At 43.1% G+C, this 26,873-nt stretch overlaps 1 protein-coding gene across 2 annotated transcripts in view; it reads right to left on the bottom strand.

The window, feature by feature from the left end:
* The window catches only part of LOC109892806 (cell surface glycoprotein MUC18), a 57,329-nt gene that overhangs the window by 12,765 nt on the left and 17,691 nt on the right, over positions 1–26,873 (bottom strand). For both annotated transcript variants that reach the window (XM_020485594.2, XM_020485593.2), the window contains exons 2-7: positions 4,152–4,276; positions 2,005–2,239; positions 1,730–1,800; positions 1,534–1,621; positions 1,145–1,324; positions 481–608 (exon numbers count right to left, since the gene is read on the bottom strand). In XM_020485594.2, the coding sequence (XP_020341183.1) occupies positions 481–608; positions 1,145–1,324; positions 1,534–1,621; positions 1,730–1,800; positions 2,005–2,239; positions 4,152–4,276 (827 nt within the window). The remainder of the gene's footprint in view (positions 1–480; positions 609–1,144; positions 1,325–1,533; positions 1,622–1,729; positions 1,801–2,004; positions 2,240–4,151; positions 4,277–26,873) is intronic.

The following is a 26,873-nucleotide window of genomic DNA, read 5'->3' on the forward strand; positions in this document are numbered from 1 at the left end:
TGAACCTCACCCGACAGATTTTTCCTCTCGTCAGGACCAGAATGTGGGGTGTCACGCTCAGGCATTTATTTTACGCCTGCTACGTTAGGTTAGGGAACCCCTGCTCTGAATGACCAAATCATGCTTCTATCCACATCCCAGTCTTAAGACCCAACAGGAGAAACCTTAAATGTGTTATTGTGGTCAGTTGAACATACTGTAGGTATTGTGTGTGAGACATGGGAATGAGAACTATTCCATCCTGAGGATTTTGATCTCCAGTCAGTCACAGACCTTGCCCGACGGGGTACAAAGATCTCCCCCAGAGCCACAGGGTCAAACATTATGCGGTCCCATTCACAAGGCCTACACTTCTACTCCGAGGCCTGAGTCTGAATATCAAAAACATTCTCCAGATGTCTCCTGCGTGTCATTTTTCCCCCCTCGTTTTATGGTTCTCTGGACTCAATAGGCAGACGCAGAAAAGCGGGCCATTCTTACTTGTTCTCGGTTGAAAGTGAAGGGCGGCGGGGGGTTGCCATCGCCTTGGCAACGAAGCTCCACAGTGTCCCCCTCTTTGACCAGGCCCTGGGGAGATTCCTTCCACAACTCGATGATGGTCGTGGGGACTGCGGGACAAAAACCATAAATCAACGGGGCTATTCAACGCCTGGTGAAGTCACTAGGCTACGCCGCTTTACAAGCCAGTCATTTACTCAGCACTGACAAAAGCAAAGTTTGTGTTTTGTCATCACTGTCATGGTATGCTAAATTGGTTCAAACAACACTAGACACATTGAGAAAACATTGTGGGCTAAAATTGAAAGAGTACCAAAGATGGTGGGTTTGGATTAGATTAGTTGGTTTACTACGTTGACATCCCAGAAGCTGTTGACTTGTTTTAGATAGGCTGATATCATTGCATAGGCTTTAATTTGGGTGTTGTAGAGAGAAACACCAGCAAACACCCTACTAGTTTTATGGTAGGGAAATTCATAAAAACAACTGGAGAGCGCCTTTATCACAACAAGGAAGCATTAGCTCTAGTTAGCAATACATTCAATTTAACTCAATAATGCTAAAAGTATTAGCATGCTGAGTTAGCATAAGTTGTGTGGTTAGCGATAGCATGTCTGGGGTATATGACAGTTGGTAGGTTTCTTACAGTGCACAGTGATGTTGATGACCTTGGACTTGGCTGTCCTCACACCTTCTGGAACGTAGTAGCTGACCTCACAAGAGAACAGGGCGTCCTTGTCCTCCTTGGCCACTTTGTACTGCAGCTCACTCTGGACCGTGTAGAAGCCACTGGACTCACGGGTCACCAGTGTTACCACATTGATCTCTGGGAGGGGTGAGAAAAACACTGATTTAGCTGCTATCACAGGCTGGTAGATAGATGACATCCGGAAACACTTCTTCATGTAACGACAACATGTATTTCAGTGACTGTTGTGAGTATCACCACATGAAGTCAAAACAAGAAAATTGCTTGACTAGTTTTTCTCAAATAGTCCGTAGGTGAGATAGTCCATTGGTATTCTTGCTACTCACGGCCATGTGTGGGGGTAAGTGGGCTGCTGTCACGGTACCAGGTGATGTTGGGTTTGGGGAAGCTGTTCCTTGCCTCACACGATGCAATCTGTATAGAGGGAATAAGATACCTTAAAGAGTTTTATAATGTTCAATGTTGCTTTCATGGACTGAGAGATAAAGTGAGATGTACTCAAGTGGACTGCCTAGTGCCTACCCTTGATGGCAGCTCATTAGTCACAGAGATTCCAGCATGGACACCTTCAATTACTGAGGCCTCTGGAGGATCTGGAAAAAAGAACATTATCAATGTATAGTCGCATTTTATCAATAACCACTGAAACACCTGGTAATGGGCAGGGTATGTGCCCATACTGTGCTGTACCCAAATCCTCAATCATTTGAATAACAAGGAGAGAGAAGTTGGATCAAGCACAAACAGATCTGGACCATCAGGCTGGGAAGAGACTGATGCAGAGTGCAATGTCTTACCAAACACCCTGAGGTGGGTCTTGCCTTCTCCGTTGCCTGCAGCCATGCCGTTGACTTGGCAGAAGAACTCCCTCTCATCAGTCAGCTGGACGTCCTGGATGGTAAGCAGCACGCCCTCCTGGTCCCCAATGTCGGACACTGTGATACGGCCCGTGAATTCTGTACCATCATCCACTATCTGCTGTGTGTTGTCACCGTAGTAGATCCGCTCCCGGCTACTGCTACCGGGATTCCTCTGTAGGGAAGGAAAGTGCCAGAAGATGAACTAGGTTGAATGTGAAAAATACAGTGTACTGTACATAGAAATAAATTGGTGTGTGTATGCGTGTCAGAGCATGTGAGCGGAGTGGACCAGTTGGAAATCCCTTTCATCGCTCATGGAGAGGTGCTCGCGGCGCTCCAAATTCGCTCCAAATTCGCTCCATTCATTAAAAGCACAATTTAACCAACATACTACCTGAACCTACAATTTGGTTTTGAAGTATTGAAACCAAACCATATGGATTTGAATGAAAGGTATTTGAATAAACATGAAAAGGTGAATGTAAGAAGCGCACATCATTTTAAATAGGCTACATGTCATATTAAACAGCATATAAACACTCTAAATAGGTCAGGAGCGAGACAGGGAGCCTAAGCCATATCTCAGACTGGCCAATAAAAATAAAAGATTAACATGGGCAAAAGAACACAGACACTGGACAGAGGAACTCTGCCTAGAAGGCCAGCATTCCGGAGTCACCTCTTGACTGTTGACGTTGAGACTGGTGTTATGTGGGTACTATTTAATGAAGCTGCCAGTTGAGGACTTGTGAGGCGTCTGTTTTTCAAACTAGACACTCTAATGTACTTGTCCTCTTGCTCAGTTGTGCACCGGGGCCTCCCAGTATATATATCCTCTTTCAATTTTGGTTAAAGCCAGTTTGCGCTGTTCTGTGAAGGGAGTAGTACACAGCGTTGTATGAGATCTTCAGTTTCTTGGCAATTTCTCGCATGAAATAGCCTTCATTTCTCAGAACAAGAATAGACTGACGAGTTTCAGAAGAAAGATCTTTGTTTCTGGCCATTTTGAGCCTGTAATCGAACCCACAAATGCTGATGCTCCAGATACTCAACTGGTCTAAGGCCAGTTTTATTGATTCGTTAATCAGCAACCGTTTTCAGCTGTGCTGACATAACTGCAAAAGGGTTTTCCAATGTTCAATTCGCCTTTCAAAATGATGAACTTGGACAACGTGCCATTGGAACACAGGAGTGATGGTTGCTGATAGTGGGTCTCTGTACGCCTATGTAGATATTCCATAAAAAATCTGACGTTTTCAGCTACAATAGTCATTTACAACATTAACAACACCGTATTTCTGATATATTTTATGTTATTTCGACAGACAACATTTTTTGCTTTTTTTCAAAAAACAATGACATTTCTAAGTGACCTCAAACTTTTGAACGGTAGTGTATACATAGGAAAGCATAAAGATTTTTAGGCAAAATAACCCGATCAAAATGGAAAGCTCCTTGAACATTGGAATATACCAGGCCTATTGGGCCAAAATCAATTATGGCCTATTGTATAGATAATAGAACAAAAATTTATGAAAAGTTTAAAAGATCTGCTTTTTTATTTATGAATACTTTGCTACAATGAAACACTTAGTTATCTACCCACATTGTTCCTTTCTTTTAGCATGTGCATGTAGTAAGTACACCATCATGCTTTCGGGATATGTGTCTTTTCAGATTCCACAATGATTCTTTAGTGGTGGACACTACATCACCACAATCCATCTCTTGCTTTTGGTTCTCATCTTTGTAAGTCACCTTGATTTAGCACCTGTGAGTTCGATCAGTTTCTTTATGAAAATATTTAGAGTTCACTATGACAGTAGAGTCATAGAGGCATTCCCTGAGCTCTTGAAGTGAGCACTACTGGAGCGAAATTCAAGCAGCGAGGAGTCCGACACTCCAACCTTTGGGAATCTCGCTCTGCGCTCCAGTCAAATTGGGCACGCTCCGCTCCAGCTCCACTCACTTACTTATATACACACATCTGAGTGAGTGAGTGAGTGAGTGAGTGAGTGAGTGAGTGAGTGAGTGTGGCTGGGTGAGTCAGGAGGGGGTGCAGAAAATGGTCCAGAAGTACTCACCACAAACCACTGGATCATGACTGCTCTGGCCTGTTCACTGAAGACATACTGGCAGGGGATGTCTGCTATGTCACCCAGGTACACCTCCACACTCTCCTCCATGGTCATGTCCACCTTGGCCCAGGCTGCAAAGAACAAACACAACACCACCATCAGTGTCTTGTCACACCAAGGACCACAACAACATGCAAGGCAGGCCAAAAATAGGCTTCACATTTTTATGTTTTCAAAAGACAATCTTTAATTCATTACCCCTATTGTGCCAGTACTATAATGACACACAGGCACAGTGTGAAAGCCAGCATGTTCACTCTATTGCAAACTGATGGATCATCTATGGATCAGTGGGACCTGTGTTTTGGCCGCTCTAACCGGTGTGAGAACTAGACACTGTGGCTGGCTGGCAGAGGGGAGATGTTACAATGTGTGGAATGTGTGAAGCAGGGCCCACCCTGGTCCCTCCAGGAGCACTGGGCAGTGTCCAGCTCTTCAGCGTGTCACCCGCCAGCCGCCAGCACAGAGAAAAGGCTTGTTTTACACACAGACTGAAGAATTACTGCAGTGTTCCCTGTTAACCCGTGACCGAGCCAACAAACTATCCTAAAACTGGCCCACTCAGCATTGTCATGAGAACCACCAGACACAAGATATAGCCTGTTTGATGTATAACAGCATTATAAAAATGTTTTTTTTTCATAGGATGTAAAATCTAGCACTATTCTTGGCAGATCTGTCTAGACTTTAGGGTCACACAGATACCCATAACCAAATAATTGAAAGTTATATAGTTTGCTACTGCAGGGTTTTATAATTTTAGGTAACAATCAAATATGCAATATTAATTGAATTGGGTTATAATCATGTTTTACACTCATGTCTGGTCTGAAGGTCACTTTTCCAAAATGATCTGGCAACGTTGTTCTCAAGCCTCTTCCCACTGCATTGGAGCTGAGCCACACAGACACTCTCTGAGACAGTCTTACAGTACGTGTTGTTTTGTTACCACATTCTTCTTGTGATCTCCAGTAGGTAGCCCCCACACAGATCTCTATCTATAGTAATACCCTGTCTGAGCCAGAGAAAAGGAGACATGCCTCAAATTAAGCCTCTCATTCATAGTGGAGAGATACTTGCTCTTCAATCCCCCTTCACCGACACACATGTAAATATTGTATGGTAAATTGTTGAGTGCCTTCCTGTATTTATACTAAAGCTACTTTTTTTTCTATTCTATTGAGCTAATTTACTTTTTTTATTTGAATTCTTATCTTTTAATATTTCTTATTTTTGTCACAATATCGAGAGGGAACCTGCAAGTAAGCATTTCGTTGGACTGTGCATACCATGTGTATCCTGTACATACTAAAAATAAACATAAACTTGAAACTTGAACCACCCTTTGTGCCACAGCAATCCTCCACACTGACTTGTAAGCTATGACCCCCACTCTGTTCTCCTCTCCCTCTCTACCCCGCACATCCCCCTCTTTCTGGCTCAAAGACAGTCTGTTTTTCTCCCCTCGTCCCACCCCATCCATCTATCTAGCCTGATCCTAGTCCACTGGGGCCACCATGCCCCCCCTCCTATCTACACCCCTCCGTCTTCTTCTTTTTCTCTCACTCCATTTCAACCCCCCTTTCGCTGTCTACCCCTATCTCAACCGCACCCCCCCCTTCTCTATCTCACCCCAAACCCTCTTCTCTAGCCTCCATCTTCACTTCAGCATGGAGAGAAGTAGAGAGAATTGAGAGAGTCTTCCTTCTTAATCGGAAGCATGTGGGAGGGCGGGGACTGGTGCTGGTAGGGAGCCGGGGAGTATTAATGGGTTTCCTCCATGTTGGCAGAAGGAGCTGGGTGGAGGGGAAGGGGAGAGCAGACATTGGTAGTGGTAAGGGGGTGCAATTGGTACACAGAGTCAGCTTTTTAATTCAATTCAGGGATTTATTGGCATGGAAAATATATGTTTACATTGTCAAAACAAGTGAAATAGATTATAAACAAAAGTTTTAAAAACAATGAACAGAAGAAAATGAGAAACAAAATTAACAGTAAACATTACACTCACAAATATTCTAAAGGAATAGAGACATTTAAAATGTCATATTATGGCTATATACAGTGTTGTAACAATGTGCAAATAAATAAATACAGAAATAAATAAATAAATCAACATAAATATGGGTTGTACAATGGTTGTTCTTCATTGGTTGCCATTTTCTTGTGGTCACACATCTTGCTGCTGTGATGGCACACTGTGATATTTCACCCAAAAGATATGAGTTTATCGAAATTGGATTTGTTTTTCGAATTCTTTGTGGGTCTGTGTAATCTGAGGGAAATATGTGTTTCTAATATTGGCATACATTTAGCAGGAGGTTAGGAAGTGCGGGGGGGGGGGGGGGGGGGGTATGTGTCTGAGTCTGTGTGTGTCCGTCCAAGCCAACAAGCCATTACCATTTGCACTTTCTGGAAGTATTTTCAAACTACTATATTCAGATCTGTCATTATAAATCAGACACAAATGCATGCATGCAGACACGCAGACACACACACACGCACGTAAGCATGCACGCACACACATACAGAGCCCTTATTAAACTCACAGTCACATCCCGCTGGTCCTATTGAGCTTTCCCACCCCCACTGTCAGCCTGCTTGCCCGCCTGCTTTTCCCCTCCTTTATCATGTCCACAGCGCCAAGCAACCAGCCTGCTCATTGTGGCCCTGATTGTTGGGGCTCATTTGTGTCAATTCTCCCAGTCTCCCAGTCTCTCATCTGGTTTCTCTCTCTCTCTCTTTCCCTCGCTCCGAGCCATGAGGCCCCAGGCTGTATTCAGTCAGCTCTAAGACGCACACGCCATTGTTCCCACACCTGGTAAGACCTTAGCCTCTCTGCCTCTCTCCAGAATGTTTGTCTACCTCAAACTCAGAGGTTACAGGGAATTTGTCACGTACCACTAAGGTTGTTTGCTGTTTATCTCCTGAGCTGTGGTGGTTTAGCTCATGAGGGAACAGGAGTAGAGAGAAGGGGGCAAAGTTTCCATCTCTTTGGGCCTCATCATTTTTGGGCTAATCCGATTAGCATGCGGACAGAAAATCTACTAATCGGGGGATTTAACTCCAAAGCCAACATGGGCTGCCTTATCTGTGTAGACTTACAGATACAACAGCAGCATACCTCACCTGTGGACTACTCAGTCAGAGTGTTGTCCATGGTTACCACAGTCTGCTGGCTGGAAACCGCCACTGGATATTTGGACGTGTTGACAGGGCCCGCAATGAGGCCCGAAACTGCTGGGCTGTCACAGAGGCAATGGAGGGGGGTGTACCAAGGAGATTTACAATTTGTCCCTTTCTTAGGGAACATTGCCCATTGAATCCAAGCTGCATTGTTAACAGTCAGAGGCATTGCAGACAATAGCACTGAGACAATGGGAAGTGCCGCATGGATTGTTTGAGGGGGGTCTTGCATACAGTCGGTCATTATACACCTAATACACAGACAATAGCATTAGAAGCTAATCACGGTAGTCTCAACATTAGCTTCTGTGCACCTCCCCTTACCACCCTCACTGACAAAGCGGATCAGCTTGGGTTGCAGGACCATTTGAGCTCCATTAAAGCTCCAGCTGTTCCTCGTCATCCTCCTTATCCACGGTAACAGACCCACCCTGCCTCTGCCAACCGTTGACGACAACACACACAAATCACCTGTGGCAATAGTAATTAAAGCTATTTAAATAGGAGATATAGCCTAATCCCTCCATGTCTAGCCAGGCATGAAATAGTGCAATATGTATGTTGTGGCAGATAACCAGTGCCTGTTCACACTGCTACCATCCAGAAGGCGAGGTCAGTACAGGTGCATCAAAGCTGGGATCAAGAGACTGAAAAACAGCTTCTATCTCAAGTCCATCACACTGCAAAACAGCTAACTCACTAACTCAGAGAGGCTGCTGCCTACATTGAGACCCAATCACTGGCCACTTTTATAAATAAATGAAACAAAATGAGAAAAAAAATTCCAGAAAATCACATTGTATCACATTTGCAAATTATGGTGGAAAATAAGTATTTGGTCAGTAACAAAAGTGTATCTAAATACTTTGTTATATACCCTTTGTTGGCAATGACAGAGGTCAAACGTTTTCTGTAAGTCTTCACAAGGTTTTCACACACTGTTGCTGGTATTTTGGCCCATTCCTCCATGCAGATCTCCTCTAGAGCAGTGATGTTTTGGGGCTGTTGCTGGGCAACACAGACTTTCAACTCCCTCCAAAGATTTTCTATGGGGTTGAGATCTGGAGACTGGCTAGGCCACTCCAGGACCTTGAAATGCTTCTTACAAAGCCACTCCTTCGTTGCCCGGGCGGTGTGTTTGGGATCATTGTCATGCTGAAAGACCCAACCACGTTTCATCTTCAATGCCCTTGCTGATGGAAGGAGGTTTTCACTCAAAATCTCACGATACATGGCCCCATTCATTCTTTCCTTTACACGGATCAGTCGTCCTGGTCCCTTTGCAGAAAAACAGCCCCAAAGCATGAGGTTTCCACCCCCATGCTTCACAGTAGGTATGGTGTTCTTTGGATGCAACTCAGCATTCTTTGTCCTCCAAACACGACGAGTTGAGTTTTTACCAAAAAGTTATATTTTGGTTTGAGGGAGATCGAGGGAGATTATCAGTGGTCTTGTATGTCTTCCATTTCCTAATAATTGCTCCCACAGTTGATTTCTTCAAACCAAGCTGCTTACCTATTGCAGATTCAGTCTTCCCAGCCTGGTGCAGGTCTACAATTTTGTTTCTGGTGTCCTTTGACAGCTCTCTGGTCTTGGCCATAGTGGAGTTTGGAGTTTGACTGTTTGAGGTTGTGGACAGGTGCCTTTTATACTGATAACAAGTTCAAACAGGTGCCATTAATACAGGTAACGAGTGGAGGACAGAGGAGCCTCTTAAATAAGAAGTAACAGGTCTGTGAGAGCCAGAAATCTTGCTTGTTTGTAGGTGACCAAATACTTATTTTCCACCATAATTTGCAAATAAATTCATGAAAAATCCTACAATGTGATTTTCTGGATTTTTTTTCCTCATTTTGTCTGTCATAGTTGAAGTGTACCTATGATGAAAATTACAGGCCTCTCTCATCTTTTTAAGTGGGAGAACTTGCACAATTGGTGGCTGACTAAATACTTTTTTGCCCCACTGTATATACTGTATTTTATACCATCTACTGCACCTTGCCTATGCCGCTCGGCCATCGCTCATCCATATACTTATATGTACATATTCTAATTCACCCCATTAGATTTGTGAGTTTTAGGTAGTTGTTGGGGAATTGTTAGATTACTTGTTTAGATATTACTGCACTGTCGGAACTAGAAGCACAAGCATTTCGCTACACTCGCATTAACATCTGCTAACCATGTGTATGTGACAAATACATTTGGATTTGATTTGATATCATGTGAAATTGTGGTAATATGGGGCGGGGCGACTAACGTAAGTGGAGGTATAACGTTTATGTGCCTGGGGCCCCATGGTGGTTTTCCCTGCCTCTGACTCTCAGCCTTCTTCTGCTTAGGGGCATTGCCTGCACCAACTCCCCATATAGCTCAGCGACACACTTTCCAAAGAGGAGCTGTTATGCTGAGGCTTTCCCATTCCCAGACGGTTACTATGACGTCTGTAGCTTTCTATTGATTCCTATTGACGTGTGATCCTCTTAATTACAACACACTGATCTAACCTTCACATCTTTAGAGTCACCAAAGCCTATCCAGGAAATGGTGATTCCTTCTGTTGTTCTTCAAACACCATGTGTTCTAGGTAGTGTGGTTTGAAAATGGCATACCTGAGGGTTCTAAGCCACCTCAGGAAGTCAAAGGGGTCAGTTTGTGGGGCTGGCATGTAACCCGGGGTGACAGTTAGGCAGTGATGGCCCCCTCAGAACTTTAAACAGCACCCCCTGGTCCCACTGAAACACCCGGGGGAGTCCACACAGCACCCACCTGAGATCAAAGTGACCCTGAGCCTCAGCTCTGTTCTCTCAGTGTGCTGTTACACACACACACACACACACACACACACACACACACACACACACACACACACACACACACACACACACACACACACACACACACACACACACACACACACACACACACACACACACCTAGACTGGAGAAATCAAACCCCCTTGACCTACTGGTCTTCCCTGGCTTTGTGAACTACACTCTGGCACAAATCTCCCCAGGAGGGTGGGTCTGAGCCAGGGCCAGGGCCAGGGCTATGGCATTCATTCAGATGCCAGCAAAGGGAGGGTTAACGTCAACTACTTCCCAGAGAAAGGACTGGAGGAATGAAGGTGTAAGGACCAACGCCGGGGATGAGAAGCAGGTATGGGGAGTCAAACATTTAATCAGGAACAGACATAAAACAAGACAGGAACAGCGTCAGCATACAGGTATACAAGGACATAAGACAATCAAGCAGAAGCAGGGAACAGAGTGGGAAACCAGACAGATATTGGGAAGGTAATGACAGAGGTGATTGAGTAGAGGTGAGTCCAATAATCGTTGATGCACGTGACAGGGGGAAGGCAGGTGCTCCCTCAAGCTCCAGGGGGGAAAAGCGGGAGCAGGCGTGACAGAAGTAATGGTCCACATCAAACATGTCAAATCAAATCAAACGTTATTGGTCACATGCATATAAATATCTGGATGAGCGATGGCCATGCAGCATAGACAAGATGCAGTAGATGGTACAGAATGTCTACATAAAGTAGGATATGTAGACATTATTAAAATGGCGTTATTTAAAGTGACTAGTTATACCTTTATTAAATCCATTTATTACATTTATTAAACTGGCCAGAGATTTGAGTCAGTATGTTGGCAGCAGCCACTCAATGTTAGTGATGGCTGTTTAACAGTCTGATGGCCTTCAGATCGAAGCTGTTTTCAGTCTCTTGGTCCCAGCTTTGATGCACCTGTACTGACCTCGCCTTCTGGATGATAGCGGGGTGAACAGGCAGTGGCTTGGGTGGTTTTTGTCCTTGATGATCTATTTGGCCTTCCTGTGACATTGGGTAGTGTAGGTGTCCTGGAGGACAGGTAGTTTGCCCCCGGAGTAATTCTTTGGGCAGACCGCACTACCCTCTGGAGAGCCTTACAGTTGTGGGCCAGGTGGTGATACAGCCCGACAAGATGCTCCCGATTGTGCATCTATAAAAGTTTGTGAGTGTTTTATTTGACAAGACAAATTTCTTCAGCCTCCTGAGGTTGAAGAGGTGCTGTTGCGCCTTATTCACAACACTGTTTGTGATGTGTACGCCGAGGAACTTAAAACTTTTCACCTTCTCCTCTAGTGTCCTGTCCTGCCGACGCTGTTTCCACGATCATCTCCTTTGTTTTGATGACATTGAGTGAGAGGTTGTTTTCCTGACATCACACTCAGACGGCCCTTGCTGTCTAATATTTGTTTTGTCTGTGCAGCACACTGTAAGTAACATTTTGTTGTTACTTCTTTAACTTGTGTAATGTGTAACTCTGTGCTGTTGTTTGTGTCGCACTGCTTTGCTTTATCTTGGCCAGGTCGCAGTTGTAAATGAGAACTTGTTCTCAACTGGCCTACCTGGTTAAATAAAGGTGAAATAAAAAAATAAAATGTAAAACTTTATTGGCTGGGATGTCTGTCTGTCCTGCACATAGTTTATTTCAGAGACTGTATAAAATGTTTGCATGTGTTTCTTAGCATTTAGCTAGCATTCACTATGACATTTTACATGTACTTGATTGCAAATAGCACCCCCTGTGCCAGTATTACCAAATATCCCAGGATTGTACAAGGTAGGCATGAAGGTATGACAATCTGGATACCGCCCAGGCCTATTTGGAACTCTCTTTCTCATTGATCTATTAATTAACTTTATTTTCCAGCTTGGTTTTCTTGGTCCTTTTGGCTTCTCTCAATTTTATGTATTTTCACGGTCTCTCCAGAGATCATAAATCTAGCCTTAGGTCATAATGATCCAAAAAGGGGCTGGAAAATGTACGGAAGTCAAGAGTGACATTAACATGCGTTTCCAGGTAGACTACCATAAACTGATTAAGGCTATTCATATTCTATCTAGAATTAAAATCACTTGGAGTGACAGACAAGCTTGACTGACATTAAAGCAGAAAGGTCAGGTGGCCCGTGGCAAATATACAACGCATATCAGACATTTGCATGTGACGTTATTACAACCCTATAAATAGAATCCCTGCTTCACGTCAGCTCTCATGACAGCAGCCTCACAGGAACCTGACAAAAGATCTCATTGTCTCTGTGCACAGGCCTGTGGTTACCAATGTAATAGATACTCTCAGAAAGGTCCTAGAGGAGAGAGGAAAGGGTGGAGGAGCTGAGGAATCAAACCCACTGGCCTTCGGTGGCTTTTATCTTTACTTTGGACAAAGTATTCTATGTATTTTCAGCATGAAATACACTGAAAACCATCAAATGAACCAGATATAAAGAGCGCTATGGTTTCCAGTACGACCTCGCCAATAATCTGACTCCAGCCTCTCTGGCATGTCTCCAACATTCCCATCCTCTGGATGTGGGCTGCTGTCGGCCTGTGTGTGTGCTGCTACATCAACCAACCAATCCCTCTTGTGCTGGTAGAACTCTCAGCCTGCTTCTACCAGTCACACAACAAAGACCAATCTGCATACACCCATCCTTTTATCCTATCGATCAGACGTCAGGACGCTGTCACCTGGTCAGAGACACACCCGAAACGAGGATCAACCAGCAGCATATCTCCAGTTCTATGAACCCCCGCCACAAGGGTTTAATGACCTCAAAGAGAATAGCAGATTGATCACAGGTGCACCATAGCGTTAATGAGGGGGTGGGGGGGACTAGTACCCCCAAACCCCCCCATTCTCAAACTCCCAGCTGTCAGCTAATGAGAGCCTGGGCTAGTCTGAATTCTAATCTTGTCTTTTACAGGAATTCTTTAATGGGGCTTTGGATAAGCCTGGTCTTGAGGATTATGAACACGCAGTGAGTAGGTGAGTTCTTTCCGTGTTTAAATTAAGATTGGCAGTTTTAGAGGTATACAGCCCCAAACCACCAAACAATGTTTTGGGAGACAGGGCCTGTGTGGGCTTTGAATGGCTTGATTTGGACTGAAATAGTAGGTCAAGCTCGACAGGAGAATTCAGTATTTAAAATTTTGGTTTGGCACTGGAAAGGTTTGTGTGAATCCTGCTGCCTGGAGCTGTTTCAGCAGCCTACCAATCCCAAGCCTCTCTCCCCACCAGCAAGTGCCAAAGGTGAAAGTTAAAAAACAACTGTTGGTTTTCTCCTCGTACCCCTCAGTGTATTGCACTCTTTGCTCCCATTCCGCCCTAAGCACTGTTTACAGCAGCCTCAAACAACCTAGTACTAAACGACAGGACTTGGAAGTCCTACAACCACTTCTGTTTTCACAAGAAATTGCCCATGTTCCCCCTTGAAACAGAGTCTCAACTCCAGGAGCAAAAATACAGCCTCCTTTACCTCAAATGAATCCACTTCCAGTCAGACAATGTCAAGCTCAATGACATAGACTGTTTTCATAACTCCAAGTCACAGACTTTCATATCAAAATGTTAAGCGCTTTCCTTTTCATATCTTTTGTACATCTAAACCTGTGACTGGAACTAAATCCACTGTGGCGGAAATAATATCAACAGCTCCAGACTATGTTGTATTGACTAAGCGCCATGCCAATACCTAGAACGATGCTACTATTATGGCTGCCGCTCCAGTCCGCTGGGTGGCCCATGTCACGCTGCGAAGGGAGAGAGGACGAGGTAGTCCTGGGATAGATAGAGAGGTGGGGTTCACACTGACATGGGCAGCTGCAACAATGGGAACATCTCTCAGACTCCCAAGCTAAAGACAGGCGCAGCTGGGGACAGAGAACTCTCCTATTGACACCTGTCGCCTGGCCATTTGTCAAGTGATTTAATGGAAAGTGGTGGAGGAGGGGGTGGAGGTGGGCAGAGGGGGAACAACGGTGAGAAAGTAGAGGAGAGGCAATGGACCACACACTGACTGACACTGTTCTCTCTCTCTCAAGTTTTTATTTCGCTCTCCCACACCAGCCACACCTGTGCCCATAATAAATCCTGCACTTCCTTTCCCCCTCATTCAGAGGGATCTGTTCAGAGGTTTCTCTGCAGAAGTTTGGGTCACGGAAACCGGCTTGGTTAATGTCCCCCACTGGGATGTCAACAGCAGGTGCTATGGTGCTTTTAACTGGATATGCCTTTTGCTTAATCCATAATAGCCGCGCCATGGAACGCACTTCCAGACACTATTAGCGCTGCAGATTCTCTGTCCTAATTCTGGTCTCATGTCCTCCGGATCTGACGACACCTGGGATTGTTGTCTGTGTTCTATGTTCTGTGTTTTGGATTGTTTTTATTATAATTTATTTTTTAAATTGCATCTTGGATGTGAGAAAAGCTTTACAAATTAAATGTATTATTATTATTATTATTATTATTATTATAACTTGGATTTAAGAGCAACTTTATGTAGCCTACTGTTTTGTAGACAATGCATAGCTGCTGGTCTGTTTGAATATGTCATTATGCTGTCATAGGATAAGGGATAGTCTTTATTAACACTATTCAATACTACTGAACTCATTAACTAATCAGTCTCTCAGTTTAAAGGTGTAATCCATAATGTCTATGTTCCCTGTGGCAAGAAAAGGAAGCCTGGTTTGAGTGTACGGGTGCTATTATTCTTCAGATTTACACTTACAGCTAGTGCCTTTTAAAGTGGCCTGTCTTTGGTTTGAAGAGTTAGACTTTTGAAGGATTACACTACATTGCCTTTGGGGAGGCAAAGCACAATGTATTTGGAGGGAAGTGCTTTTATCTAACTCAACATATCCTCAACAAGCACCCAAATGCTATCTGTGTAATTAACAGTGTGTGATTTTGTCAATCATTGTGATGATGGGAAGAATGGGTAACTGAGAAAAAGTCAGGATCCGATTCCCGTTCTGCAAGTCCTGCTCTAAAGGGAAAGGGGGATACCTAGTCAGTTGTACAACTGAATACATTCAACTGAAATGTGTCTTCTGCATTCTGAATCAGAGAGATAGCAGCCAGATTGAATTATTGGACGTAATAGCTTTGGGCCACTATCCCAAAATTCTCAAGAGGGAAAGGGCTCCTTTTTAGGTGTGCACTGAAGCTGGTATATGAATCACTTCAGCACAAGCAATTGCACCAGATAATCAGTATGCACACCAACACACCACTTTGATTCACTCGTGATCTTTTAACAGTGTCTAATATCAGGGGAGAGGAGGGGGAGGATTTGATATTTAAGGAGCTTTATCGTCTCTTTGAAACGTCAAGTTCAAAGATACACAACTATCCCCTTCATCTGTGGGCCTAGTCGACCTTAAGAATAACTAAGCGACTATTCTTCATCATGGAGCAACAGCAATGTCTTTATTTGGGGTTCCCATTGTCCGACTTCAGATGGCGTCATTTGTGCAGTGTGTATTCTGTCAATATACTTGGTAAAATAATGGTTCATAAACAATTCTAAGGGGGCCCTATAAAATGTGAGATTTTTTCCCAAATGGTGTTTTATATTTTAGTAGCTAGGATAGTAGCTGGGAGTTGTGGTGTCGAATACTTGTGATATTTGTTTATGACATTTTGCGATGGAACATTGCATACAGGCCTACTTTCGGTAATTGTTTGGTGACCTACTCATAGGTGGGCTGTGAGCTACAGGTGGTTTGCGATCGACCTGATGGAGACCCCTGCATTAGTTCCAAACTCAAAAAATCACTCACTACGGCAAACCATGCTCGATCAGCTGAGCAAACTTGCTCCAGCTAGCAGCCTAGTGCTAGCTTGTTTGAATAGCCATTATGGTAGATAGTTTGCCAGCTTGTTGATGCACATCACCAAATATTGGGACTATTCTAAGAATCAGAATGTATCTAAAACTAGCCAGAGGGAGTAATTCAGCATTGAGTGTGTGAACTGGAGTTGTTAGCATCCCTTTCATTTCATATGGATTGATTTGAGACTGGTTCAGCAAGCAGACACTAGCCAGCTAGCTAATGTTTGTACATTTAAATGTTCATAAATACAGATTCTACAACCACAAAATGCCTTAACTAGATGTATAATTAGGTAGTGAATACTTTTGTTCAAAGTTAGCTACAGGTTTATGGTTTTTGTTAACATTATCTGACTCTTTTTAGGATGAAAGGGGCTTCAGTGGACAATGTCACCTTGGTAAAAATTTTGAATGTTAGGATAGGATATTATAGACAAACTTCTATTTAGAAATCCCTTGAGCGTTTGTGAGTTATCATACGGATTAATAACGACATGAGACAATGGGGGATTCCTGGAAACTAAGTATTATTATTATTATTATCAATGATAATATCGCAAAAAATAGCTCTGCAGCGCAATGGATCTACATTCTTTTATGTTTTTTTTCCCATGCTCCTTTCAGTTTTATCAAATCAGAGCAATTTCTGCATAATGAAATATTCTTAGATGTTTGAGGCTTTTATCACCAAATTAAGTTATTCAATTAGGAAGCAATCCAAGGCAGTCCCTGTGATATGCTAACTCTCTTAGCCTGAAGTCTAGACCAGTCGAGCCCTTTCATCCAAAAAATGTGCAGTATGAACAAAACTGAACATTATATGCAAACGTAGTACACATAGTCTAGAGTATACAACTGAGTCAGCACGATAAAAGTGGAATGCTCATTTCAGGAAAAAATATATTCAAGTAGAAGTGTTCAAATTCATATACTGTAAATTGGAGCTTTTGGAGGCAAGGCAAAGTGGGCACTGATTCAAGGAAGTGTTTCTGTGATGCCTTGCCAATTCATTTTTGTCCCATCAATTCCACTGTCAGCCCCAGTCGATGCCCTGCTGAACTGGAGGCGAGCCAGAGAACAAGCTGGAAAGTCATTGATATGGGAAAATCGAAGAGTAGCCAATATACTTCCCCACTAGCATTCATTTTTCTCCACAGCTGAGCATTTGGGTAAATTCCTTTATACTACTACTGAATGGCTCAAAGCGTTGTAATGTGGGGTCCTATGGTATGCTTTTTTTGTATGCCCAATGTTTTCATCAGGAAGTTAGTCACTGTTGAGCAAGACAAGAGATGGATCTATCACAAAATACACCCTTATAAAAATGTATTTAAGAGTCATGGGCTCTAAATAAAACAATTTCAGCAGTGGTGTTACTAAAGTTGCCCATGAAAACCCTCAGACCACTCGTAGAACAGCTAAGTGCGTCATTAGATGCTTATTTGCCCAGAATATCTCAGCTAAACATAGAATCAAGATGTGTGTCTGTCTATCTGTGACCGCAGGTAACATTAGAATGAAGATGACTACAAATACAAAGTTGCCAATGTCTGTGCAATTATTTTAGTATTTGGTAATATATTAGGATCCCCATTAGCTGTTGCAAAAGCAGCAGCTACTTTTCCAAACAAGAGAAGGATTAAAAGATGCTTCAAATAAAAACCGATGACTGCATTAAAATATAAATACAGTAGGCTACATAAGCCTATAGCCCTATAATTCAATAATATTTCAATCCATTTCATGTTCAATCAATTCTATGCTTTCTGTCATTTTTTCCTCTATATTTCATATTGCTTAACAACCTAATATTATCAGCCGTTGTAGGAACGATGCATCATTAAAACAATCAGGCCTTGATCTTTTGAACTGTTTGGACTAGAAACAAGCAGTTTTTGCTGTAGTAATGGTGCAAGCATGACGCTAACAAATCTGAGCTCGGTAAACAACAGTAGAGCAAAGCCTTATCATTACAACAATTGTCATTACAAAAATATACACTGAGTATACAAAACAGTAAGAAAACCTGCTCTTTCCATGACAGACTGACCAAGTGAATCCAGGTGAAAGCTATGATCAATTATTTATGTCACCTGTTAAATCCACTTCAATCAGTTTAGATGAAAGGGAGGAGACGGGTTAAAGAAGGATTTTAAGCCTTCAGACAATTGAGACATGGATTGTGTATGCGTGCCATTCAGAGGGTGAATGGGCAAGACAAAATATTTAAGTGCCTTTGAACAGGGTATGGTAGTAGGTTCCAGGCGCACCAGTTTGACTGTGTCAAGAACTGCAACACTGCTGGGTTTCACGCTCAACAGTGTATATACACTGAGTGTACAAAACATTAGGAACACCTTCCTAATATTGAGATGCACCCCCTTTTGCCCTCAGAACAGCGTCAATTAGTCGGGGCATGGACTACAGGGTGTCGAAAGCATTCCAAAGGGAGGTTGGCCCATGTTGACTCCAATGCTTCCCACAGTTCTGTCAAGTTGGCTGGATGTCCTTTGGGTGGTGGACCATTCTTGATACACACAGGAAACGATTGAGCGTGAAAAACCCAGCAGCATTGCAGTTCTTGACACAGTCAAACCGTTGTGCCTGGAACCTACTACCATACCCCGTTCAAAGGCACTTCAATATTTTGTCTTGCCCATTCACCCTCTGAATGGCACACATACACAATCCATTTCTCAATTGTCTCAAGGCTTGAAAATCATTCTTTAACCCGTCTCCTCCCCTTCATCAACGCTGATTGAAGTGGATTTAACAGGTGACATCAATAAGGGATCATAGCTTTTACCTGGATTCACATGGTCAGTTTATGTCATCGAAAAATTATGTTTTGTCCACTCAGTGTACATTGGATATTTTGGGAGTCTCACTGGTGCTCCCAAATTAAAACTGCAGGTCACACAACAAAATATTTCATCGCACTTTAGAACCCTGGTCATGGGTAAAGGCTTGGGTCATTGGTATGGAATTTTGTGATGTGATTTGATAGTATTGTACCCTAAAAGCAGAAGATTGAGTTATAGTATTTGTACCTAACATCCTCTCTCCAAGCTCAATTGCTATTATGTCACTTATGTTTCCTAAATGATACTACAGTTGGGTGGTGAAATAAAGACATAAAGGAATAATGAGAATGATAACTCAGCAGAGAACGCTTCAAGGCATCAAATGGCCTCAACCTTCGAGGACAACAGATATTTAATCCAATAATGCCCCTAAAACTGATGGGGAAAAGGTGGTTTATAGCAAGTTCCAAGCAGACAATGACCAAATAAAGCTATTTAATGAAACTTTGACGGAGCTTAGCAGCCAACAAAATGACACTACAAAGATGAATTGCCATTGAAGAGAGACAGTCCAATGAATTCAATTAATCTGTTTGAGGGGGTGATTTAGCTACCCAAAGATGCCAAAAATAACCCTTCCTTCCTGAGTAACAACAGAGCTCCCCTCAGTGGTGTGGTATCTATCTCAGTAAGACATTGACCGGTCTGTTTCCCTCCTCACTATAATTGGCTACTTAGGTGTTCTCCTTGTGCCCGGTGTTTGTGTGTTTGTATGTGCTTGTCAATATCACAGTTCCTGGTGTCCGCTGGGAGAGCAGATGCCAGTCGGTAGGAGTGGAGAGCCCGCTGTGCCATGACTCCTCCAGCACTGCAGGGGGAAGTGCTGAGTCAGCTGCTTTCTAACAGACCTGCTGGCACTCTCCATTGGATATACAACAGTTGTAAACCAGTTGCCCCTGGTTGGGGTGAAAGAGTCTTAGCCTTACTTCATTTTGTAAGCAAACATACATAGCTAGCTACCTCTGCTAATGGACAAAGTTGAGCCCAGTGGACTACGTAGGTTACACTTAAGGGTCCTTACGTGACTGGGATTAGCGGAGGCTGACTGAGCAGCACTTCAGGAAACATCAATAATTAAGTGGCTAATAATCATGGAACTTGGGAGGGGTCTGTTTATATCAATATTGCTACATATTAGATAAGAATGACCATATGGGGCAACTCACCTCTAATCCCTCTCCTCAATACTAATCTAGAGAATTGCCATCCATAGACTTGTAACACCCTGTAACCCCTTTCAAAGATAAGCACTCTGAACTAATACACTAGGACTATAAATCAACAATCAGATGAAGGAACAGCTACCTACCCTATTATTCATACAACTCAAGGAGTGATTATCTTATAGTTCTTGGATTGCAAAGTGAATCATAATGAAGTATTGGCTTGAGGGCAGACAAATACTGTACTTGATTGGTGACTTACTGGTGAGTAATGTGACAATAATGACCTCCATTCCAGTTCATGACTTCTGAACAAACCAATGCCAAGATGTGGCTTGACCCTGCTGTGTAATCAATAACCTTATTAGAAGTGAAACTTGATCTGAAAATTGCAAGAAGGAACCTCACAGGAACCAGAAACACAGCATAATAATTTCCCAATGATAAATCTTGAATGTCAGTGGCAGATTCATATATTTCAAGGTTTACGAGGACACTGGGTATTTTTATCCAAGAATTACAAAAAAGTAATAAAAGGCAATGTTGGATGACACTTTGAGCTATAATTTCTTCCCACCAGCAATCACAACAAAAAGGACACATTCTGTCTGACAGGTCTGTCTTTGTCCTAATGAATATGTGCATATAAACAACGTTTATGAGAACATTTAATGGGAGGAAATTCATTTCAGATGAAGGGCTACGGACCGCTTAACACGCAGCAGAGATGGTGTGCAGTTAAGGGGAGTTTGCTGCTTTAACAGTAATTTCGTGGGATCCACAACAACAACAATATTCTGTGATAGGGTTTGCATCAGGCAGCATTCCAACCATGCCTATAGAATAAGTGGTTAAACGCAGCTGAATTCAAATACAGTAGCGGTGCGTGGGTGAAATCACTGGGGAAGCCAAGCAACCTATATTATATATTACAACCTATGTGTTGTGATAATTGCATTGTTTGCTCTATAACCTGTTAATTCATTTGCCTTGTGACCATGACATATAGGCCTAAAGGCAGAGACAATAAGAAAATACAGTGGCTAAATAAATTCAACCACACCTTTGTTATATCACAAAACTGGATAGCAACCTCTGTCCGGTGATGTCCACAAAGCATATTGCATGTATAGTAACAGACAGTTACATGACCTACAGCATGGACAAGCAAGTTAATGTTTCCCACATTTTCGGACCACTAAACAACCATTGATTTAGAACTATAAAGAGTTACCACAAGTCGCAAAGAAAACAGGATTTGCCTAACCTATTCCAGCACAATTTCAACTTCAACATTTCAATATCATTAAATCACCTCTGCTTAGTCTAATACAGTGACAACTAAAAGATACCAAAAACTATTTAGCACAATCAAAGTAAGCTAAATATGATGTGGCTGTCCATGGTTCTGATTTCTGTGCGTGTGTGTGTGTGCGTTCGTGCAAGTAGAAAAACATGTAGACTAGCCTTATTTGTAGAGAAACACTAATGCCATCCTACTCTCTTTCCTGTTGATGAAACGGTCTATCACTCTGTCATACAGTACACGCTTGTATTTTTTGTTGTCCTAGGCTACCTGGCTAAAATGCGTGCTCGCTAGCCTAACTTCCAATCATGGGCAACGTTAAGCTAGTTAACATTTGCCTTCTACATCTAGCTACATATTGAACTTTCATACTCTCAGGCCAGAGGCACAATAATGTATTAATTAATGGTTGGTTCAGAATCGCTGTTATAATCATTGGCCAGTACGGAGAATCAACTAAAACTACAAGTCCAAATCCCTATCTCCATCCATGACTAATGTAGAAAAGGGCCAATTAGCTAGCCACCGGAAGACAAAAACACAACGAGATTGAACAATTCAACTTTTTCTGTCAATGATGTATGCTCTCAATGGGATTTGATAGGAGCGATGCCAAATCCAAACTGACATCCCTTGACACTTTCTTTTGGTGCACCAGGACCATTCACAGTTGAGCTCGCTCAGTTAAGCTCATTGCTGATAGGTACATTTTAAATACTTTTTTTGTCAAGGGAGGCCAGATATTCGCTGGCTTCCCATACCTTCAATGCTACAGGGGGCAACAATGTCATAGTCGTTTGGACCAGACAGCATCAGATACGACCTACACGTAGAGAAACAGAGGGGCACTGTTTCGCTCGCTCAGATGCTTCCTCTTGTGAGATACATTCAGCCTCTTGCGAATTTAAAATTATGAAACACAGAGAGACAATTTGTTTTATTGGTACATTTTGTTGGGAAGCCTTGTTTGCCTTCGCATCCATGAATACACATCACTGTTCAAATAGGACATTGTCAGCGAATTTATAGGTGCAGAGAGAAACCTTGGCAGTGGCCCACTGACCAAACGAAACCCAACAAAATGATTTATCTACATGAGGCATGACAAGACAGTGTGCAGTCGGCCAAAGCTACTGACCACTCAATCAGAAAAGACACCAGAGACAGGAGCCAAGGAATATTTTTTAACTAAAGACAGTTTCTTTAGTATTCCTCACAAGGAACAGAGAGAGCTTTGTGGGCTATGTTTTCACTAAGATGGGAGTAAAAGCTGAAAGGGTGAGGGGTTACATATATCAACCATAAATATGATAACCAGCAAGAGTAGCTTCACTTAAACAAACCACTGCTGCGGCGCTGCTGAGTGGGCGATATATCAACAGACAAACCACAAGATACCAGGGAGTAGGCGTAGCCTTCGTTCCATGTATTCATCATTAAGAGTCCACATGATCATTTTTCTTTTTTTAACATTATTACAAGATGCTTTAACTGATAACATTCTCTATACTAACAAAGAGGGCATGACTTGTGTGACCAAGCTCAAAATATACACGTAGGACATACAGTACTAATACGTCATCCATATTTAGACAAACTGCAACAGCAACAGGCACTACCCATTGGGCATAGACATCATTTCAAAGTCTTCATTTTTATTTAATTTTGGTTGACTTGTCAACTAAGGGATGGATCAAAATTGACAGAATGGTTACCTGGAGGAAAATGGGGGAGGGTCATGTTTTTTCAATTTCAGTCAAGGGGAGGACTCAGTATTTTTTAAATCTAGTCCAGGGGAGGGTCATGTCATTTGTAATTGATGAAATTTCAATATTTCTCAGTGTTTTAGAATTAGTTGCTGATTAGGGTATACACTGAGTTTACAAAACATTAAGAACACCTGCTCTTTCCATCACATAGACTGACCAGGTGAATCCGGTGTTCCTTATATTCGGTATACTCAGTGTATATAGATGTGTGCTCGATGCTGCCCCTCGTCTCTGAATCTCCACTGGGTACCCAATATCAAGTGCACCTATAGGGTATAAGGTACTAAGTGCATGCTCGGAGAAGCACTGAGCAAAGTTATATTTCTAAGTTAGCTGCGGGGATGGTGTAAACACAACTAGGCTGCATTACACACTGCAACGGATGTTCCAACCATGAGCCACGGCCTGCTCTGCTCTTGCTCATCAAAAGCATTTTTGTGTGCTGCCTAACCAATGGCTGTGCTGTATAAGCCTACGGTTTGATAAGGCCCAGTCAAAAAAATTCACCACCTTGCGTGCGGACTAGCCTATAGCCTATGTTCTGTTCAGTTCGAGAAGGAGAGCGCGAAGATGAGAAGGAGGACCAGAGGTCAACTTGCTACTACTATAATGTTTCTTGCACGTGTTGTATTTATCAGTTATTGACCTCACAATAAGCCAGTTTCTTACACTGTGGTGCTGGAACTTGAAGCAGCAGCCGATGCACAATCAATCTTAAATTGACAGCTCATGGTGCTGAAAGTAGGCAAATTCCAGTATGCATAATTCATTTAAACCTTTTTCAATTTAATTTGACTTTGCTAACAACAAGAGGGCTTTGTGTTGGAGCCTATTTCTTCCTATTTAAGAAATAATAGGTAGGCCTACATGTTTGACAGATGAAATTAGGCTATAGCCTTCTATATACAGTTCAGGTCGGAAGTTTACATACACCTTAGCCAAATACATTTCAACTCAGTTTTTCACAATTTCTGACATTTAATCCTAGTAAAAATTCCCTGTTTTAGGTCACTTAGAATGTATTTTAAGAATTTATTTTAAGAACGTGAAATGTCAGAATAATAGTAGAGAGAATTATTTATTTCAGCTTTCATTTCTTTCATCACATTCCCAGTGGGTCAGAAGTTTACACACACTCAATTAGTATTTGGTAGCATAGCCTTTAATTGGTTTAACTTGGGTCAAACGTTTTGGGTAGCCTTCCACAAGCTTCCCAAAATAAGTTGGGTGAATTTTGGCCCATTCCTCCTGACAAAGCTGGTGAAACTGAGTCAGGTTTGTAGGCCTCCTTGCTCGCACACACTTTTTCAGTTCTGCCCACAAATGTTCTATAGGATGGCGGTATATAGGACTCATTTTACTGTGGATATAGATACTTTGTACCTGTTTCCCCCAGCATCTTCACAAGGTCCTTTGCTGTTGTTCTGGGATTGATTTGCACTTTTAGCACCAAAGTACATTCATCTCTAGGAGACAGAACGTGTCTCCTTCCTGATCGGTGTGACGGCTACGTGGTCCCATGGTGTTTATACTTGCGTTCTATTGTTTGGACAGATGAAAGTGGCACCTTCAGGCGTTTGGAAATTACTCCCAAGAATGAACCAAACTTGTGGAGGTCTACAAAAAAATGTCTGGGGTCTTGGCTGATTTCTTTTGATTTTCCCATGATGTCAAGCAAAGAGGCACTGAGTTTGAAGGTAGGCCTTGTAGTTAAAAAAAATAGGAATAAGAAATAAAAGTAACAAGTAGTTAAAGAACAGCAGTAAAATAAGAATAGTGAGACTATATAAAGGGGCTACTGGTACAGAGTCAATGTGCGGGGCCACCGGTTAGTCGAGGTAAGTGAGGTAATATGTGTACATGCTGGTAGAGTTATTTAAGTGACTATACATAGATAACAACAGAGCATAACAGCGGCATAAAAGAGGGTGGGGGGTAATGCAATTAGTCTGGGTAGCCACTTGATCAGATGTTCAGGAGTCTTATGGCTTGGTGGAAAAAGCTGTTTAGAAGCCTCTTGGACCTAGACTTGGCGCTCCGGTACAGCTTATGACTAGGGTGGCTGGAGTCTTTGACAATTTTAGGGCCTTCCTCTGACAACGCCCGGTATAGAGGTCCTGGATGGCAGGAAGCTTGGCCCCAATGATGTACTGGGCCGTATGCACTACACTCTGTAGTGCCTTGTGGAAGGAGGCCGAGAAGTTGCCATACCAGGCAGTGATGCAACCAGTCAGGAGGCTCTTGATGGTGCAGCTGTAGAACCTTTTCAGGATCTAGGGACCCATGCCAAATCTTTTCAGTCTCCTGATCGGGAAAAGGTTTTGTCGTGCCCTCTTCACGACTGTCTTGGTGTGTTTGGACCATGTTAGTTTGTTGGTGATGTGGACACCAAGGAACTTGAAGCTCTCAACCTGCTCCAGCCCCGTCAATGAGAATGGGGGTGTTCTCAGTCCTCTTTTTCCTGTAGTATACAATCATCTCCTTTGTCTTGATCACATTGAGGGAGAGGTTGTTGTCCTGGCACCACACGGCCAGGTCTCTGACCTCCTCCCTATAGGCTGTTTCGTCGTTGTCTATGATCAGGCTTACCACTGTTGTGTCATCGGCATACTTAATGATGGTGTTGGAGTAGTGCCTGGCCGTGCAGTCATGAGTGAATTCCAGGGGTACAGGAGGGGACAGAGAACGCACCCCTGAGGGGCCCCTGTGTTGAGGATCAGTGTGGCGGATTTGTTGTTACCTACCCTTACCACCCAGGGGTGGCCCGTCAGGAAGTCCAGGATCCAATTGCAAAGGGAGGTGTTTAGTCCCAGGGTCCTTAGCTTAGTGATGAGCTTTGAGGGCGCTATGGTGTTGAACGCTGAGTTGTAGTCAATGAATAGCATTCTCACAATGATGTTCCTTTTGACCAGGTGGGAAAGGGCAGTGTGGAGTGCAGTAGAGATTGCATCATCTGTGGATCTGTTAGGGCGGTATGCACATTGGAGTGGGTCTAGGGTTTCTGGGATAATGGTGTTGATGTGAGACATGACCATCATTTCAAAGCACTTCATGGCTACAGACGTGAGTGCTACGGGTCAGTAGTCATTTAGGCAGGTTACCTTACTGTTCTTGGACACAGGGACTATGGTGGTCTGCTTAAAACATGTTGGTATTACAGACTCAGACAGATAGAGACACTTCCCAGTTGGTCAGCGCATGCTGGTAATCCGTCTGGCCCTGCATCCTTGTGAATGTTGACCTGTTTAAAGGTCTTACTTACATCGGCTGCAGAGAGCGTGATCACACAGTCGTTCGGAACAGCTGGTGCTCTCATGCATGTTTCAGTGTTATTTGCCTCCCTGCGAGCATAGAAGTAGTTGAGCTCGTCTGGTAGGCTTGTGTCACTGGGCAGCTCTCGGCTGTGCTTCCCTTTGTAGTAGGTAATGGTTTGCAAGCCCTGCCACATCCGAATAGCGTCGGAGCCGGTGTAGTACGATTCGATCTTAGTCCTGTATTGACACTTTGCCTGTTTGATAGTTCGTCAGAGGGCATTGCAGGACTTCTTATAAACTTCCAGGTTAGAGTATTGCTCCTTGAAAGCGGCAGCTCTAGCCTTTAGCTCAGTGCGGATGTTGCCTGTAATCCATGGCTTTTGGTTGGGGTATGTACGTTTGGTCATTGTGGGGACGACGTCATTGATGCCCTTATTGATGAAGCCAGT

This window comes from Oncorhynchus kisutch, linkage group LG6 (genome assembly GCF_002021735.2).
Source record: "Oncorhynchus kisutch isolate 150728-3 linkage group LG6, Okis_V2, whole genome shotgun sequence".
In the NCBI taxonomy this organism is placed as follows: Eukaryota; Metazoa; Chordata; class Actinopteri; order Salmoniformes; family Salmonidae; genus Oncorhynchus; species Oncorhynchus kisutch.